We start from the raw sequence: 19,228 nt of genomic DNA, 5'->3' as shown, positions 1-19,228 counted from the left end.
GATATTGTTGCGATCCTCGCCGGTGTAAGTGAACATAGCTACAGAATAAAGTGTGAACTAGGCTGAATGAAGCAGAATCAATTGTGAATTGGGTTGTATAGAAAATTGAATGTAGTGACTGAAGTGTGTCAAATTTAAATTGTAAAAGAGAATCAGTATTTTCACAGTACGTGCTCAACCCTGGTGACTACACGTACAAAAAGAGTGGACATGTCTTTGTTCACAAGAAGTCATGATTTCACGGGGTCTCAGACACCCCCAGATGAGGTTATTTGCATGCAGAAAGGACAGTTAAATAATCGTACCTGTTTTACCAGTCTCTCTCTTACCACTCCTGGCATTGGCATTTTATTAGAAATCACCCAGGTGTCCGGCCAATTCTACTTGGCTGACCATACACACGTGACTGACTTATTCTACTTATCTTATAGTAACTCTTATTCCATTTGTCTGACCAGCCATGGTCTTCGGCATATTCCACTTGTCTGGCCACTAGAGGTGGAATACATATTTTAAATATATATATATTATGAAATTAAGATAAACAAAAAATACCATAATTAATGTAATTTATTTAAATATCGGCGATGATAAAATCTTTCAAGATTTTTTTTAAATTAAATTAAAATTAAACTTAAACTAAGTTAATGAAATATAAACTTAACTTTTCTTTGAATGAAAGTAAATTATACAATTTTATGAAAATAAATATTATTTTATAATTGTAACAAACATTCTACTCAACTCTTCATGTTCACACATAACATTTATAGTCAAAGAAGCAAATACTTTGTACAATTGATTTGTTAAGGAAATATCACCAATAGATGTAATTTACAAACATTTTATACGCATTTTTATTTACGAATTATTACATGTAATGAAACCTTACTTGTTTCAGTAACTACTAAAATTATTTATTTTGTTTTTTCCACAACTGACGTTTCAAGTAAGTTACACGTTTTTCCAGTGTATCTTCTATGCCAAAATGCGTGTAAGGAATACTTAAAATCTCATAGTTTTTAGATTTTAATAAACGCTGCTGAAGTTTAATTAATCCGTGTGGTTCTATGGATCCTACACACACATCATGATAATCATGTATCACTATAGCTATCCTGAAATTTAAATACGTATATTATTTTATATATTTATATATATTTACATAGTTGTTTACTAAGCCTAATGTTTAATAATTAATTTTAAATTAAAATAACAATATTTGAATACTTGTTACATCTCCTTTAGATACGTACTTAGTATGAGAATCTTTAATATCATTTAAACAAACAGGTCTGGAATTAGAATCCATATATAATTCTGCATCTAAAATGAGGAAAGTATTATTTCATTAAAACAAATTTTAAAGTTTTATATGTTACTTTTAAAAAGAATTAATACCTAAAAGAAAGCCCATTTCTGTATTTACATTAATTTTATAATGGGAGCAGGATGGTACTATGTTTTTCAATGCTTCTTCAAGTACTCTAATATATAATTCCTTCTGTACTGTTTGTTTCTGGGTTAAAGGGCTCACAGTACTTGATAAAAGAGGCCCTAAAAATTACTTCTTATTAAAATATGTACAAATTATTTTATATCTTTTGAAATGGTAAATGTGCACTCTATTTTACCAGGATAGTCTTTCAGTATAGTTCTTGCATACCCATTGATATTCAATAATTTTAATACATGTGACACATTTTGTCTTGGGTCTAAAATAGAAAATTAAATATTAATCTGTTACTGATGTATAATAAAAATTATCCAATAACACATTGTATAAAAGTAAAGATACTAACCTATGCCCATAAGACGTTGGATGTAATTTGGATATAGTACAGCTTGAACTTGTGAAATACTGGCTTTATTGAATATAACTAATGACCATATGAAGTTCAATCGTTCAATATCACTTAATTTGGTTATTGAATCATATTGCAAATATGTCTAATTATAGTTAAGACACATACTAAATCAAATTAATGGATACAAATAACATATATATACTTACAATTATTTTAAATATTTCTTATCTCACATACCGTTATTAAATTATTTACATGTTCTCCTTCATAGCCTAATATTGCTAATGAAATTAAAATCGTTATTATATGCCGGGGGTAGCAGTGAGCTCCTAACTTGTCTATGCGGTTACATATATCTTGCAAAATATTATTATTTTTATATTTGATATATGCCATAGACCTCACTATGTTCATCAATTTTGTAACAGATAATGAATCAATAATTTCTTTTGTTTGTAATAAGTCAGTACAAATTTTATGAAGTAATCTCTATAACAAATTTAAATTATATTGTCATTGTTAAACTTTATTTACATACAAATATTAATTCAAATTTACCTCATCTGGCAAAGATAACTTGCTCATGCTAATCATTAAACTCGAGCATTCCTCTGGGTTTAATAGTTTGTTGTATCTAAGAATATTTTGAAACAAATATTTCAAAAGAGGTACATTTCTTTCGCTGTGAAGTGCCAATCTTTTTATTTCCTACATTAAATAACAAATAAATATAGAGTCATAATAAAAATAAAGACAAATTACAACATTTTCTTACGTTGACCATTGCAGATGTAGAAAGATCACTATAGATGGAAAAATCCCCATCAGCTTTAATACTAGGTGCATTAGGTTCAGTTTTCTCAGTTTGTTCTTGTGAAGAACTATTACTATGATTAAGATTTCCTTTAGTTTCATTATTTTGTTTCACCCATATTGCAATGGCTTCATTAATTTTAATAATGTCATTCTTAGATAATAACAATGTATTTGTCACTTCCATTAGATCTTGTATATTTTTGGTATCTTTAATTTTAGTAACAACTGAGGATTCCATGTTAAAAGAACTACACAACTTTTTCTTAAATTCATTAAAATTTATGTACTGTACAGAATTCGTATTTTCTATGTTTAAATGTTTTTCCTGTATCTAACGATTAAACTTTGGTAAATTAACCTTTTTTCATTAACAAAAATAAAGATATTTGCAAAAATGCATTATATAATTTAAATATATATTAAAAATTATGAAATCATACCTTTTTAACACTGTTGGTAGATTCAATTGGAAGCGGTGTTGCACTCGTTGTTAACGCTATATTTAATCTCCCCCATAATCGAGAAGTAAATTTTGTCGTTGCGGTACAAATAACCGTATTAAATTGTAACATTTTTACAGAGCTATAATTTTTATATATTTACACACTTGTGGATAAAAACAATCATGTAATTGTACAAATTAATACATAAATACATACCTATGAATTTTATGTAAATTTCTGTATTAGAAAGATACAAATTTGAACTTATTTTGAATTGGTTTAATTTATAAAATCAATAAAGTAAAATAATTTAATTTTCACTTATTAACGAAAAGCGTTAAAAATTTCATTTTAAGGTTAAGTTCTGTTGCACTGTGGTCATAACCATTGATAAAAGAATTTCTTTATAGAGTGGATTCCACTGGTGAATTCACGTACTTAGATGGAAAATACAGCATGTTACACAAGCCATATACATATATCGTTTGACTATCTTATCGATATGTAAGTACATACTTACCGACATCTATTGTACTGAATCTTTAAATTTTTCCCGCTAGTACCAAATTATAACAGCTAATAAAATACAATACGTAAAATAATTAATAACAACAAATAATAGAATTTTAATTAGAATTTTAATTGTTTCAATAAAATTAGATCTAACTACATATAAGTATGTTTATTCTCTTATGAATATTAGTATAAATTATAATATTTTTTACACAATATCAAATATTATCGAACTTTTAACTTCGTTCGAATAAAATTAACTGATCAATATTTAATAATTTCTTAATAAAATATCCTATTTACGTAAAATCTACTGATATAATGAAGCGAATAATAGAAGTGTAATAACGATTTGAACGATGGACAAGCGTTGAAGTCTTTTCCCTGTCTACAATCTCTGAATGAAAATATATTTGACTTTATACATTTAAATCCTTTCTGATCGATACAATTCGAGCAAAGGTGTGGTCATTCAATGGAATATTGATTCATTCCTAGTTCTTGGAGTCAATGAGCCTAATTGCAAGAAACCGCGCCCAATACAAACATTATTACGAATACGTCTCCCTGCGTTAAATGGCATAAGTTTGTGCACGTTACAGATTAGTTGCAAAAAATTAATTTGAGTGTTTAAAAAAAAAAAACACCAAACAATAAAGTTGACGAGTTTATGAAACAAATAAAGTTGAAGACGTTACTCTGACAAGGGAAATTCGGTAACTCGAAAATTCCGATTTTTTTTAAACTTCGCAGGTTTGTAGGGGACCTCAAGAGAAGTATACCGCAATTTTTGTTTTTGGCTCAATTTCAGTTCTTTGGGGTGAAAACACCCCCTGAAGATAGATAGCTGTTTCCATATTTCCCTGTATATCTTTAAAATTATCGTAGATATAAAAAAATGGTTATAATAAATAAAAATTCTTTGTTTAAACAAAAAAATTCCTCTCACCACTGTTATTTTGACAAATTTTGAATTCTCTGTCACGTCGAAAAATACGTAGAATCTCATTATAAATGCAGATATGTATGCTAAATTTGTCGAACAAAATGGTATTTAAATAATTTTAACCGATTGTATATTTTTGTATACTTGTATATTTTATATATTTTGTAAATACCACATGAGAAGGAAGTTGGACTTCGAATAATACGGGAGATAATCACTTTTGTACCACGCACAGTTAAAAAGATTATGTAAATGGAGCGATGATAATTGATTATGCGGGTGTACTTTCGAAATGCCTCCCCGCCCTAGGGCAGCTAAACTTCGGATCTACAGTAATTGAGGGACGAGAAATCGAATAAAATCATTGTCAAGTGCGGCAAATAAACCGTTCTCGAGATATTTGAAATATACTCACATTCGGCTTGAAAATCAGACTGCGCAATGGCTCTCTTGCTCCCTCGGAGGGTCCCTTGCTTCCTCACGTGCTCCATCAGCAGAACCAGAATGCTCACTCGTCACTCTTCCATCAGCTTTAATTCGAATTTTAAAGCTTTTATTCTTCGATTTTGATTTTGGTTTTTCTCGTCCCTCAATTACTATAAATCCGAAATTTGGCTGCCGTAGGATGGGGAGGTCTTTCGGAAGTACACCTCCACGCGGGGGAAGGGTTTAGTGGATAGTACATACATACTATGTACTTACTCGTGGCTGGTACGAATCCCACCAAAAGGGGCTGCTCCACGCGTACGTAACTGTATTTCCTTTCTGGCAAGTAAAAAAAAGGTTAGGTTAGGTTAGGTTAGGTTAGGTTAGGTTAGGTTAGGTTAGGTTAGGTTAGATGGAGTAGCCTTCGAGAATCAATTTATGACGTTATTTGTGCTAATTATCTCTAGTTAAGTCTAGTTTACAGGTTAACTATTAGTTACCTGTATCTCTGAAACGGTTAGAGATCCAGCTGTGTAATTAATCTCAATCGATTCCATGTATGCTAAAACCCTTGTATGTATGTATAGACTCTCATCCACCTAGGATGGGGGCATCTTTCGGAAGTTTCCCCGATTATGCGTTAATGATTGCAGTTTTATAATATTATTTCGTAAATAATGAAGATTAACGGGCAAATTTAATAGCATAATTCTATCGGAGAATGTTCTAATGAAGTTCTTCCATATTCGGAAACCATAGACATCTAATGGTGGAATCAACCCTGTCGTCTTTTTTGGTATTGTTCGAAGTACTTACAACTTCCTTCTCATGTGGTATTTCTGGTTCTAAATTAGCTGTACAATGACCGCCCCAGGAATCAAGGGTTGTGCATGAACTGCACAAATTAATTTATGGTGGGGGCCATAAAAGGCCCGTACGAAGGTCTATCCAGAGCTGTGCAATGCCGAAAAATAATTTAATATTAATATTTTTTGAATGACCAATGCAACCTTCCAGGCTGCCAGGAATAAATTTTTTTTCAAGATATGAAATAGATAATTATTTTTCACTGACTAAAGCCATTCAGGCCTTTTTTTATTAGTACTTTTTCGCGGACTAACCTAACCTAACCTAACCTAACCGTTTTTCTATCTAATCGAAACTAAAAGAAAGCTCCCGCTGCTGATCGAACGGGTTAAAGTTTGTACTGTATAATCAGGAAGAGCCTAGCTGACTCCTTCGTACAGGACCTTCATGCGGGCCCTTTTTGGCCCCGCCATAAAGTAATTTGTGCAGTTCGAGGCCCACCAAATCGAGAAGTATGTAGAACGCTGTGTTGTCCTGTGTGTGATAAAAAAAATGTCGTTTAAACTCGTTTGACGTTAATTTTCCAGATGTGGATGCAGAAATATAAACGTTGCTTGGTCGAAAAAGAGTAATTTTCCAGTTCTTATATCCTGCTAACCAAAAATAAAATTGAACAAAATCATATTAAAGTTCACAAATTCAGCAATAATGGAATAGATATCTTTGTTCGTATTATTGTTCACGCTTTTATTTTACGTCGTACTTTGTATATAAAAATATACAAAGGACTTGCACGCATCTTTCAGAGTTATCGGTTAAAATTATTTAAATACCATTTTGTTCGACAAATTTAACATACACATCTGCATTTATAATGAGGTTCTACGTATTTTTCGACGTGACAGAGAATTCAAAATTTTTCAAAATAACAGTGGTGGGGGGAATTTTTTTATTTATTAGAACCATTTTTTTTATATCTACGATAGTTTTAATGATATACAGGGAAATATGAAAACAGCTATCTACATTCAGCGGGTGTTTTCACCTTGAAGAACAGAAATTGGGCCAAAAACAAAAATTGCACTATACTTCTCTTGACGTCCCCTACAAACCTGCAAAGTTGAAAAAAAATCGGAATTTTCGAGTGACAGAACTTCGCTTGTGAGTCTGACTTTACGTCAACGGTTGCGTACGTTTATCAATATTACGTCGGTCAAGTCTCTTTCCGTGTAATAAAGTTGACAATTTGATTAACCGAAAATTTTCATTTACATTAAACATACTCTTTACTTAACTGGTTACCTATATGCAAATTTTTTATTAGTCTAAATAAATGGTTTGTAAGTCGTAATAAATTTTGTATTTCATTCAATTGAACTTACATACTGGAATAATGTATTCAATTAAATATACCGGTCAGATATAGATTGAATATTTGTAGTTATTAAAAATTATAATTACACAGATACACGCATGTCACGAGTAATATGAACACCTGCTAATTAACGTTAAGTTCTTACATACCAGTTTATTCTTATTTTAGTTTAGAGTCTTTATTAAAGGTTTCAAAGGAATCATTGTGAAATTGGTGTATATATAAAAATTGTGGCAGTATAACAAAAAAAGTTCTTAATTAACAAGAAAAATGTCTGATAGAAAACAATAGAAAAATGCAAATAAATACAATAATATTCTTATTATATGAAATTAAACAGTACTCAACGGTACATTTTTAGTAGCATTACTAATTACACTAATGGTAAAAGACATAGAAAATTAAAGTAAATTATAAAAATAGAATGGCAGATATTTATTAATTTGTCTCTCTTATTTAAATAAGGTATTCTATGTTAGGTAGCATTTTTTTTCAAATTACAAATTTTGATTACATATTTTTCAATTTCCAATTTTGATTCTATATAGAAAAACCCATTTCTCTATCACCATCGAGCCATATTACGTTCAGTCACCTCGTACTACATCGTACAGCAATTGATACAACCCAAATAAATGAACAAATAATTATAAAATTCTTGAAATACGTGCCGATTTTCACCTCAACTATTCTTCGCAACGAAAGATAATTATTCTCTGCGTAAATTCGTCGTATCGAGCATTGATTACGATTGAACGCACAGAAAGATGATCGTGGTCGAGGAAACGCGTATACTCGCGGAATTTCTCATTGGAAATCTTCAAACTTGAGAAATGTCACGTGCGTCACCGGCGTGTCGAACGAGCGATACGGAGGTAGAGCAACGTGGATGCAAAATCAGTTTTGCACGTGGAGGGAACGATAGAGGGGATCCGATTTTGAGATCGACGAATCGCATTCGAGCTCGTCACTGGCCGATCTTGCAAGCGCATGACAATATTTAAAGCGACGCAACCGTAGATCTCGTGAACGTTTTCCACCGGCGCTTGCGAGGAAACAGAAGCTTTCCGCGAACAGTCTTCGCTCAGGCTCTGATCAACGAAGTTAGGATGGTTAATCAGATCGCCTCCTTGTCCTATTTAGTAGGTCAGTATCCAACGTTATTCTTTTTCTAACCCAATACTATTAGGTTGTCTAATAAAATTGTGCCATTTTTTAATATTTAAAAATAATTCATTTTTTCTAAGGAATAAGAATAATTTATTTGCCTTAGTGGGTTATTTGATCAGCATTCTATAGAAAAGTGTCGGTAATTGGAGGTAAAAAATTGTTACTCTTCAGGTGTGTAAATCTTGTTCTAATTGGTATTTTTGAAATGGAGTACACAGGCTACGAGGTAATTTGTAATTTCAGATTAAAAAGTGGAAAAGTTTTAATGTAATATAAATGCAAAGTCAGCATTCAATGTTTTCCAGCTTTAGATGTTAATGGAACAAAAATGGCATTTAGTTATTAAGCAACTTAATACGGAGTTAACCCTCCGCAGAGATTTACGTGGTAGATTGGTCCTGGAAAATTACCATTTCTCGGTGTCATGATATTTCTGTAATCATTTCTTTTCGCTTGGAAATTTAGGCGCCTCGTTTTAACAATGCATCTTTATATAGGTTTCGTAGGTCTGGGTCACCTGATCACCTACGATCAAAGATTAAACGCTATATGCAAATGTAAATTGAAGTGTTGGAATTATTCTCAGTTGATGATGTTATTATAAATAGGGGTGTCTTTTCTTTTCCATCCTATTAATAGTCTCGGATATGAAAGCTGTTTATCAATCATTGAGATCAAGGATTCAACCCTTACTGGGAGTCTTTGTCAGGTTTTTTTAAAAATTAAGGGTTGAGACACTGGTCTCAACCATTGAAAAATTACAATACATAAATTTAAATTTGTCCAATTGTGACCCAGACCTATAAAACCTGTATAATGATGCATTGATAAAAATTAAGGTAGAGTAAATGAAAATTAATAAACAAGGAATCTAATAACAGTATGATGTTACATAAAGTTTGATTTCAATAAAAAAATATGAAATTTTTAAATAGGAAGTTGATATGGTCGAAAGTCAAAGTTCTAAAACTTCAACTCTTTAACTACGAAAGGCGTCCTCCTTATTTACTAAATTTAATATAAAATTTTTAATTTTTATAAATATTGTACTATAAAATGCTAATGGTTCCATTTTAGAGTGGTGAAATTAAAGGGTTAATATAATAAGAGTGTATAGTATAAAACCTGCATATTAAATATCTTGTGAAAAGTTAATACATACTATATCTCAACAAAAATACGTTAATAATTTCTGTAACTTGAGATAAAAAAGATTGTGGAATTCATCATTTTAGTGTATCTAGTTGTTCACCTCGTTTGATAGTTATTTCAGAATGTGGTCAACATAGCTATTTTGAGCAATGTATTATGTGTCCCACGAAATAAGGAAGAGTTGCGTTACTCCTTTCATCCTCATTAGTATTCTCTAAACAGACTATATTATTTATTCATCATTCGATATCGAAATTATTGTTACAAGGACGATTCATTAAAATTGATAAGATTTGGAAGGTGCCACGTGTATGTGATTGTAAATAATGTTTTGGTTTCATTAACAGCATTGCATACTTAATTTTATTATTTCGCTATTCTACGTGTCGATTAATATATTATTTATACTAAATATCGTTATATCTACTATTAATCATTTTACTGTTCTAATATTCTATTGTTAATAATTCTATTAAATTTTACTGTCAATAATTCTACTAAATTTTATTGCTAATGATATTTATTACAATTTTACTATTCCACATATCTACTACTGCGTTATTTATATTAAATATCATATTAAATAAAACCTATCGATCTTAACTTATTTGAGAATTCATCAATACATGACTTCTGTTGGATTTTAATTCGATCTCGGGATTCATTGTGATCTAAATATCATTGGAGCAGGTCCAACGAACTCGTACTACTAGGAAGTAGTAGTAGAACCAAAAGAAAAAGCAAATGTAGGTGTTATTTTGAGAGATAACCTTTTGAGAGACAAGTATTCTTTTTTTTTTAAATAAAAATAGATGCATTTAACAATTTACCTTATCAATTTTTTGGAACTTATAACTTTCAATATAATTGCTAAATAATATAAATTTCTGGTAGAGTCATGTATCAGTTACTACGAAATATTCCATTGTTAAGAAAGTTTCCATGTTGAAATGCATGATTCTTTATATTTATTTTTTATTTGATTGGAGGCGTGCAAAGTTTCGCACGCAAAAAATGATAATCAAGTAAGTTTTGATAACCCAAGTTTTGCAACAAGATAATATACTCGTATTGAATTTAACAGTAAATGTAAACATTACTTTCGTTATTATATAAATTTACAATTTCTTTAAAAATTTATTTCTTCTATCGAGGATGAAAAACGATACAAATAATTAAAATTTATAAATATATTTCTTGCGATAATAAGCTGGCTTTTAAAAAAATTAAAGATTATTATTTTACATCATTTATAATTTATATTAAATATCATTGATTCTACTATGGTATTAGAAAAATAGAAAAGTACACTTATTCTATTATGCCATATCTATTTCTATACATATATCAGCTATATTATTCATATAATATTGAATATCATTAATGGTACAATAAAAAATTACAAACTAAAGCAAGTGCATTGATATTTTATACAAAGGAATTGGATGAAAACGTTTCAGTGGAACATTTGAATTTAATTTAATTTTATTTTTTTAAAACATTTAGTATTTTTTCCAATTCTATCTCAAAGAATCTTTTCTTTTTTTTAAACTTTCAATAGCATGAAGAAGGTTTAAATTGACCTAATTTCAAGTATCAAAAATTGCTAAACACATGGTTGCGTGAACAATCAACAATGTTATGTCTCAGCGAAATCACCGGTATTAATAAAAAAATATTTAAGAACGTGCTCTCCCGAAGGTGTTCTTTTGTTGCGTCATTGAAAATTGCTTCATTCTTTATAATCTCAACCTATGCGATATACTCGATTTTCTACGTCAATGATTAACTGTTGAACGTGAGCATTCGTTCGTTGACGAAAAATAATAAAAATTGCAAATTTATTCTTTTTCCTTCTCATTTACGTCAATCATACTTAGTTAGAATATACAATAATTGTTATTGGTTTGAAATATACATTGGATCGTTTGTTTCCTGTTTATTTTCTTTTGTTATTCATACACTCTAATTACTTTTCACTCACGATCAGTAAAATATAGTACTTGTATATTTAGCAATGTAATTATATATTACAGTAGTATAGTAATTAGAAATGTTTACTATCTTATGTTTACTACTCGTCGAGGTCTAAAAGAACAAATTAAGTTTCAACAAACAATATTATAATTACCACATTTGGTTTCACAAGTAAGACCAGTAAAACTAGTAAACTATTAGTAGTGATCACTATTATTTAAACAAAAAAAAAGAAGAACCTATTTTTTGATACAAATTGTTTTCTAATAACTGAAATTGTGTTTCTTCGTAATTTCACGGAAAACATCTGTCACCAAGTGTCCCCGTATCAAACAGGTCGTACGAAACATCATTAGGATAATTATTATCCAAGTTACGATAATTACTTCCTATCGTCATCGTTGTCGTAACGTCATTCATTGGGTCGAAACTTCTGATTGTTAAAAAAAGCATGTGTAACTGATCTGCAGATGCATTGCATTTGAATGCAACACAGGTGCATACTGCACAATACGTAGAGAAAATGTGTCAAAATATATTCGTCTTTCTAATTACCCCTTTATCACCTATCACACAATATTACGATTTACATCATTTCATGTAACTGTAAAACAATTCTGTTGCAAAATTATATATAAGTTCAACATTTTTATTATTTCGCGTTAATTTGCGAATGAATAATAATTTGGAAACATTCCTTATTAGAAATATTTTGTACAATAATTTTAAAATATGTACTCGAAAATATTAACTATTTGCCTATTCATAGAATAATAAGTATCTTTATTAATAATATTAATTAATAATCACGTTTAATTGACACTTTTTAAATGAACATTGAAGGTATTCCAAACCACAAATACATTCTTGCACACAGAATCGATTATATCACTGATAAATTTAGAATCAGAATGACAAATTCATCTGTAATAATATACCAATATAGAATTCACTATAATTAATCTCGATCACAAGAAATTAAAGCCATTTTTCTTATGTAATCTTCAATTTCAGGATACTAGAAAATAATGATCTTAATCATTAACACCTGTATAACATTCTTCATAATTAGTATAATTTTGCAACAGTGTATTGTTAACAATTTATAAGGAGATACCTTCCTTTTGTTAGCCAAGTATGGTTGGTCAATCGTGAGTTATTTATGTATTGACTAACACATCTAACACACGACTAAATTAATTATTATAAACATCCTCTCTTTCTCTCTCTCTCTTTTCTTTCTAATATTTCTTCTATTACTTTATTCTATAATTAATAAATTCGTAGTATCTTAATTTCTTAATTATCGTACTAATCACTGATGATACAATATTTCAAATTTTGTGTAATTAAATTATTAAAATAAAAAGAAGACAAAACTTGAACGGCTACCAGCAGTCAATTCGAAACTCGACCACGATAGACCAGCTTTTTTTTCTAAAACAACATAAAAGAAAATAATATAAATTAATATCATGGATATTATATGACAAAATTTGTTTTTAATCTATTTTAAAGTATATCAAATAATCTATGACACCCTCATGTACTAATTTACTTTCCATTCTTTATTTATTATTATTACTTTTTTTCAATTTTAAGGTAGGTTACATTTAATGAGGATTGTTTTAGTGTTAATTCGAACACACTTTCGCGATAATTAGTTTGGATTATTTTCACGAGATTCGCAACGTGACTGAAATCTCTTATCAGAACTAGTAATTAAAGGGATCTTAACAACACGGAAACAAATCGTACGGAATCTGTTTTTCCCGAGGTGTTTTCGTTTTGATTCGCTTCGAACAGTGGAAAAGCACGGGCAAATGAAACATACTAGGTGAATGGAAAAGCACACGCAATCATAACGACACACCCAAAGCTGTTTCCCTAAATGCTCGGATAGACAGAGTTTGCTTTTAATACCAAAGTTTTATCTATGTTAGTCTTACCACTGATAGTCACTTGTTCATTTCCATTGAAGAATTTCATGTTTATAATGCGTTCAATGAAAAATTATATATAATAATTTCATGATAACATTTTATAATTACATAAATTATTGAATTAATCAATATTAACGGGATTAAAATTTGTAAACACAATATTCAGAAATTTATTAATACCCGATCTTTAATTTAAAATAAAAATTAAAAAATTTTTAAGGAAATTAAAAATCCTACTACATATCTGAAAGTTATTTCGATCTCTTAAGATTAATTCAATGGGCTTCATGCTTCATTTACTGTTCATTTACCATCAATTGCTGGTGTCACTATCTTGATTGTGCTAATAGTAATTAAAAACAACCTGGTAGACTAACAGGAATTTAGCTTAATGGTATTTCCTTGTTTCTACGTTTGGAAAATTTCCTATCAACTTAATTTATCGACAGAACTCGAGCACAAGAATTTTTGTCATTTCAGATGTATAATGTATAATTAATTTACTTATTTATTCATTTTTATTAATATTAATATATTCTGATTTCAGAAAGTACTGGTGTCAAAGACGGAACTGCAGATTTCGAGAAGGCAATCAAACTTTGCGGTAATTACTTTGATTAAATTTTTTTTTCTTTCTAAAAGAAAATTAAAAAATTTATTAGGCTGTAATTATAAACTGCTCTAAATTGTTGCCTACTTAAGTTATTAGTCTCAAGTAATATTCAGTCGATTTTTAAGCTTTAATTTCAATTGTTTGAGTATTCGTTCAGTATTTGAGAATAAAAATTTTCAATAATTCTTATTAGTGACACACACTGTTACAATAATATTTGAACAATTTAATAATTTTGTATATAATTTGAAATTTTCAGGATACGGAAAGTTTCACTATGGTTTCCTGTTGCTGTGTGGAGTAATGTTCCTTTGTGTTGGATGTCAAAATGGAATAAATGCATACATTTTACCGTCCGCCGAATGTGATCTCAAATTAACATCCGAACAAAAAGGACTTTTAAATGTCTTCTTTTTATTAGGTAAGGCAGAAAAATTTTTAATAAAATTAAAATACAAAATAACAAATCGAAGCAACATATTGTTCTAAGTTCAATTAAGACATCAATAAATTTGTATAATTAATTTTGATATGACTAAATGCTCGTATGTTTAATCTAACACTTAATATTAATTATTTTTTAAAGTAACAGTAATTATGAACTAAAGAAAAGTTTGAAAAATTAATTTAGAAAAGTTTACAAAACATTTCTGTTCTATAGAGATATAGGAATTACACGTTGTTTCAATTAGCACTGCATTTATTGTAACATATCGGACACGTTCGACAGCACTTATTTCATTAGCAAAATTGAAGACCAGTTTTTATATAACATCCTACTCATCGTTTGTGCGATTAAAGTTGATTAACTTTACCGTTAGATTAGTATCCACCGTGGTTATTGTTTAATGGCTTAAAAGTAAAAGTACCAAGTGAGAGTTACGAGTAAATTGACTTGTGACCATTTTCTGTCCCCTTCAATTATTCCTTACATGAATTTTTCAATTTAAAAAATTGAAGTATAAAAATACAAATATGATACGTAGAAACTAATTAAATTCGGCGGTAAATTAAAAGAAATAAATAATAATTCGAAGACTCCAAGATTCTATAAATTAAAAATTTGTTTCTCTATACCACTTATTATTTATTTTAATAATTAATAATTTGTCTTTTCTTTTCATTAGGTGGAGTTGTAAGCTCCCTATTTTGGGGAGTATTCGCTGATGCCTATGGCAGAAGATACATTCTCCTCCTAACTCTATTCACTGATAGCATTTTATCAATTGGAGGCAGTCTTTCGCAGAGTTTCAATGTACTGCTGATATTCAGGGCACTCAGTGGATTCTTGTAAGTACATAACTCAATTAATCATCCTTTACTTTATTTACAATAACGCATATCTAATCAATGAACCGTTCTTTCATTTATACGAAATTTTCAATAATTTCAGCATTGGTGCTCCTGGTTCTCTAGTCTATTCGTACCTCGGTGAATTTCATGCAGAGAAACAAAGAGTGAAAACAATATGTTACGTTGGTTTCTTTTGGACCCTATCGTGGCTAATATTGCCTGGTAAGAAATTTACCTTTTTAATAAAAAAAAAAAAAAAGGAAAAAAGAAAAATCAAACTAACAAATTATTAAGTTTATTTCAATTTTCAATTTTTATTTTCTTTCCTTTTTAGGTTTGGCTTGGATCATCATACCATTACCACTTTCCTTTCAATTCAACGGAATAGTATATAATTCTTGGCGTCTCTTCTTGGCCGTAATTGGAATACCAACCATGTTAATTACTCTAATAGCTACCAGGTATCCTGAAAGCCCGAAATTTTTGGTCTCTCAAGGCAGAACGGAGGAGGCGTTAGCTATTTTGCGAAAAATCTATGCGATTAATACTGGACACCACGAAGACGAATATCCCGTAAGTATAAATAACTACATACAATACCGAGCATGGTAGGCTTCTTCTCCGGCCCCCTTCCACCGAGATGGCCCGGAGAAGAATGATAGTGGAGGGGAGAGGGTCCCGTATCCATATATAGATCTGTGGTTCCCCCCACCACTTGCATATAAATTTTTACGCGGGAAAATTTGAATTGATATTCATATATTAATCATATTTCCCAGTTATATACTGAATTTTATGAAATTTAATGATTACAAATTATATTATTTTGATTCTAAATCATTGTTATTAATATTAATATCGTGAAAATTAACATTTTGAGAATTCCTATATCGTCTTTTCCTGGGGAAGCCTATGTATCGAATGTAATTTTCTATAGCATACAAAAGTCATTTTAGTTAATAAATGTATTTATGACTACCTTTTGTAAATAAATATTTATTCTTTCAAATAAAAATGACTTTCTTTTGCGTATTCAGGTAAAAATGCTGTTGCCTGACGATACGATGAGTATTACCGGTAATAAATCATCCTATTCTAACAAAGACAGTGTACTGACGGAATTGTTAAGGAACGTTTGGCAACAAATGCGATGCCTTGCATCACCGCCACTTTTGAAATATGCACTCCTATGTTGGGCCATATACTTTGCAAATATGTTTGGGTAAGTTTTTTAACAAAATTCAAGAGTTACAAGAATTGCATACTTTCAACACAATATCTTATGAATTTATCAAAATTTGAATATATGTTTAACAACTTGCCCACTTATCATTAATCCATTAATAAATGAAATTGATTATTTCGCAGGTACTACGGTTTCGGTTTATGGTTACCAGAACTGTTCAATCGCTTCGAAAACTACCATAACTTGCATCCAAATCGTACAGTGAGCGTATGCAAATTGGTGCGCGAAACAAATCTCGAACTTGCCGTAGCGGCTCCGAAAAATATTTTAGTCGATTCAGTAGGCATTGTGAACGAGTGTTCTCCAAACATGGATGAAATGGTCTTCATTAATTCATTAACGATCAATGCCTTTTGCCTGCTTGGAAACATTGTGTCCGGTTATTTAGCGAATCGCGTTGGCAGAAGAACAATACCAGGTAGAAATATTTAAATTCAAGAAAGTTTTACTAGATTCTCTGGAGTTTCTAAAATTTAAATTAACGTTAATGATTTAAGTGTTATAATATTATAATTATACCTATTACATTTTTCAGTAACGACCATGTTATTGGCTGGCGTCTTCGGTTTCATGATCTATTTTGTCACGTCTTCCGTGCAAATTCTCATGGTGAGCTGCATGTTCTCGTTGATGATAGTCACGGCAAATTTCGTCATCAGCAGCATCGTGGTCGACATATTCCCGACACACGTAGGCGCCGTAACCATTTGTATGATGACCTGTTTCGGCAGAATCGGTGCAATCGCCAGTAATCTAGCTTTTGGAATGTTGTTGGATATCAGCTGTGAAGTGCCGATCTTCTTGGTCGGCAGTATAGTAATACGTAAGTACATCAAATTTTATTACTTTACTTGGTTAACACTTTCAAAGTTTCTTCTCTGTTTATTATACCATATGGACCGCACTATAAATTTTTAATCTATATATTTATATATTATACTTTCCTTTCAAACTTCTATCTATTCGACAATTCAAATATCTGACTATTAATCATTTCTCTACAAGACAAACGCACATGGTACGTCATCAATTGGAAAGTGTATGACACATCTGGTGCGTCGTCATTTGCAAAGTGTATGACGCATATGGTACGTCGTCAATTGCAAAGTGCATGACGCACAAGGTGCATCGTAGTCTTTTATTTATTATAAAGCAAGATTTATGTGAATCATGAAAAATACATTCTATGTAAGGTTGGGTACTAAATTTTTAATTAATTAATCATTTATTTGCAGTTGGTGGATTGCTGGCCTTCGTTCTTCCAAAGAAAAAGAGCTGAACGTGTCCTCCAGTATAAAAACGAAAGAGAACAAGAATAAAATACACTACGCTTATTGCAACGTTCAACGACCGATCATTCCACGATATTTTTTAAACATCACAAACGTCGTTCGTTTTATAAATCCTTCGTACAACGTTGTTAAATGTAACAAACAAAAGGCAGCTTTTATTATTCTCTCTATTCTGATGATCTTGATAAATTAAGCGCTGTATACAAAGAGGGCGTACATGGTAGGGACCAAAATTAATATAATGTTAATGCTATTTAAAACTTTTTTAAATCTTTCTTCCCTTCTTCGGATTATAGGGGTAGCAAGAACTCCCTAAAAGTAAAAACTGAACGTGCTTCATGCATGTTGTTGATGTAATTATTGAAAAATTTACGTGGATAATTTTCTATTGAAAATTAAATTAATTTGCACTTATCAATTCGGTAAAATGGTACTTAAATGGAATAATGATCTTGGGGGTGAATTCGGACATCCGAAGAAGGATTAAATTTATAATGTTTTTAAAATTGTATATACGAAATCTTCTATGAAAATTATTTTATCGTGAAAATTGAATCAATCAAAAATGAAAAAAATTATATTTTACAAATAAATACCTCGTGAATAGATCTCGTCCATTTTCTACGAAGTTGAATGAACAAAATGTAAATAGAATAGCTTTGAAATTTCATAAAGAATACTGTTTCACAATTTTCAAAGTCTCCTTGTTAAATGGAACTCTGTTATTTATAAAGCCAAATCACAACAACTAAATATTTCATATTTTGTAAATATACAGAATGATCTACTAAATCATATTATATATATTTAATTATCTATTTAGTAATGAAACGAGACTTTTCTGATCTAAAGTATTTAAATTCTGTTCAATGTTTTCTTGGTTCTTTTATATTGAACAGAATTATTTAAAATTATAAATTACAAAATGGAGATAATTTTTAGGTGTCAAATATTCAATGGAATATCTAATTTTCATAAGGCTGCTTACAATTTGTTAGCTGGCATTTTCAGTATGAGATTTCACGTGTGCATGTGTGAATGCATATGTTTACGTAAATTGTGTATATATGTGTGTTGAAGTTAAATGTATAAATGCGAACGAGTTGTGTTAGAAAGTATGAAAAGGATAATAAATTTTTTAAATCAATTAATTCATGAATATCTTTTTGTTTCGATAACCTTAATTTCCTTTTATTCATTATGTTTGTTTCATTTTTATGTGAAGAGTGAAAAGAAGAAATTATAAAAGCAACATTTATCCTTCTTAATTACTATGAAAGTGGATATACTTTTAATGGGATAATCAGGAAAATCACATAAAAATTTACTGCTTCGTATATTTCTTTCTTTTGTAAAAATGAAAAGGGAAAATTTGTTACTAGCTTGATATATAACTATTGCGTAAATA

General features: G+C 30.0%; 2 protein-coding genes across 3 annotated transcripts; one reads left to right on the top strand and one right to left on the bottom strand.

Moving 5' to 3' along the window:
- Positions 1-830: 830 nt before the first annotated feature.
- On the bottom strand, positions 831-3,475 carry LOC114880194 (FAST kinase domain-containing protein 4). 2 transcript variants are annotated; one of them, XM_029195925.2, is made up of 10 exons: positions 3,284-3,475; positions 3,065-3,206; positions 2,584-2,955; positions 2,367-2,516; positions 2,046-2,297; positions 1,803-1,950; positions 1,635-1,715; positions 1,402-1,557; positions 1,257-1,326; positions 831-1,118 (listed from the first exon to the last, which is right to left on the bottom strand). In XM_029195925.2, exons 2-10 carry the CDS (start codon positions 3,194-3,196, stop codon positions 914-916), a joined length of 1,566 nt encoding a protein of 521 aa, XP_029051758.2. In that variant the 5' UTR covers positions 3,197-3,206; positions 3,284-3,475; the 3' UTR covers positions 831-913. The 2 variants fall into 2 exon arrangements, with proteins under 2 accessions (XP_029051758.2, XP_029051759.2); XM_029195926.2 differs by lacking the exon at positions 3,284-3,475 and having other exon boundaries at positions 2,584-2,982; positions 3,065-3,114.
- Positions 3,476-8,152: 4,677 nt separating this feature from the next.
- On the top strand, positions 8,153-18,971 carry LOC114880201 (synaptic vesicle glycoprotein 2A-like). The gene is made up of 10 exons (XM_029195942.2): positions 8,153-8,280; positions 13,924-13,980; positions 14,249-14,410; positions 15,117-15,279; positions 15,383-15,504; positions 15,617-15,855; positions 16,320-16,504; positions 16,651-16,946; positions 17,064-17,351; positions 17,764-18,971. The coding sequence occupies exons 1-10, from the start codon at positions 8,244-8,246 to the stop codon at positions 17,805-17,807; spliced, it is 1,593 nt and encodes a 530-aa protein (XP_029051775.1). The 5' UTR covers positions 8,153-8,243; the 3' UTR covers positions 17,808-18,971.
- Positions 18,972-19,228: the final 257 nt, after the last annotated feature.

Source organism: Osmia bicornis, chromosome 3 (genome assembly GCF_907164935.1).
Source record: "Osmia bicornis bicornis chromosome 3, iOsmBic2.1, whole genome shotgun sequence".
NCBI lineage: Eukaryota > Metazoa > Arthropoda > Insecta > Hymenoptera > Megachilidae > Osmia > Osmia bicornis.
This window is presented reverse-complemented; position numbering and strand designations above follow the sequence as displayed.

Excerpts from the sequence above, each read along its gene's own strand:
- LOC114880194 (XM_029195925.2), bottom strand. The coding sequence starts at position 3,196 with ATGTTACAATTTAATACGGTTATTTGTACCGCAACGACAAAATTTACT. Across the intron at positions 2,298-2,366 it reads AGTTATCTTTGCCAGATGAG|AGATTACTTCATAAAATTTG; the intron begins GTAAATTTGAAT and ends AATTTGTTATAG. Across the intron at positions 1,327-1,401 it reads AGAAATGGGCTTTCTTTTAG|ATGCAGAATTATATATGGAT; the intron begins GTATTAATTCTT and ends TCCTCATTTTAG.
- LOC114880201 (XM_029195942.2), top strand. The coding sequence starts at position 8,244 with ATGGTTAATCAGATCGCCTCCTTGTCCTATTTAGTAG. Across the intron at positions 15,280-15,382 it reads AGGGCACTCAGTGGATTCTT|CATTGGTGCTCCTGGTTCTC; the intron begins GTAAGTACATAA and ends CAATAATTTCAG. Across the intron at positions 16,947-17,063 it reads TGGCAGAAGAACAATACCAG|TAACGACCATGTTATTGGCT; the intron begins GTAGAAATATTT and ends TACATTTTTCAG.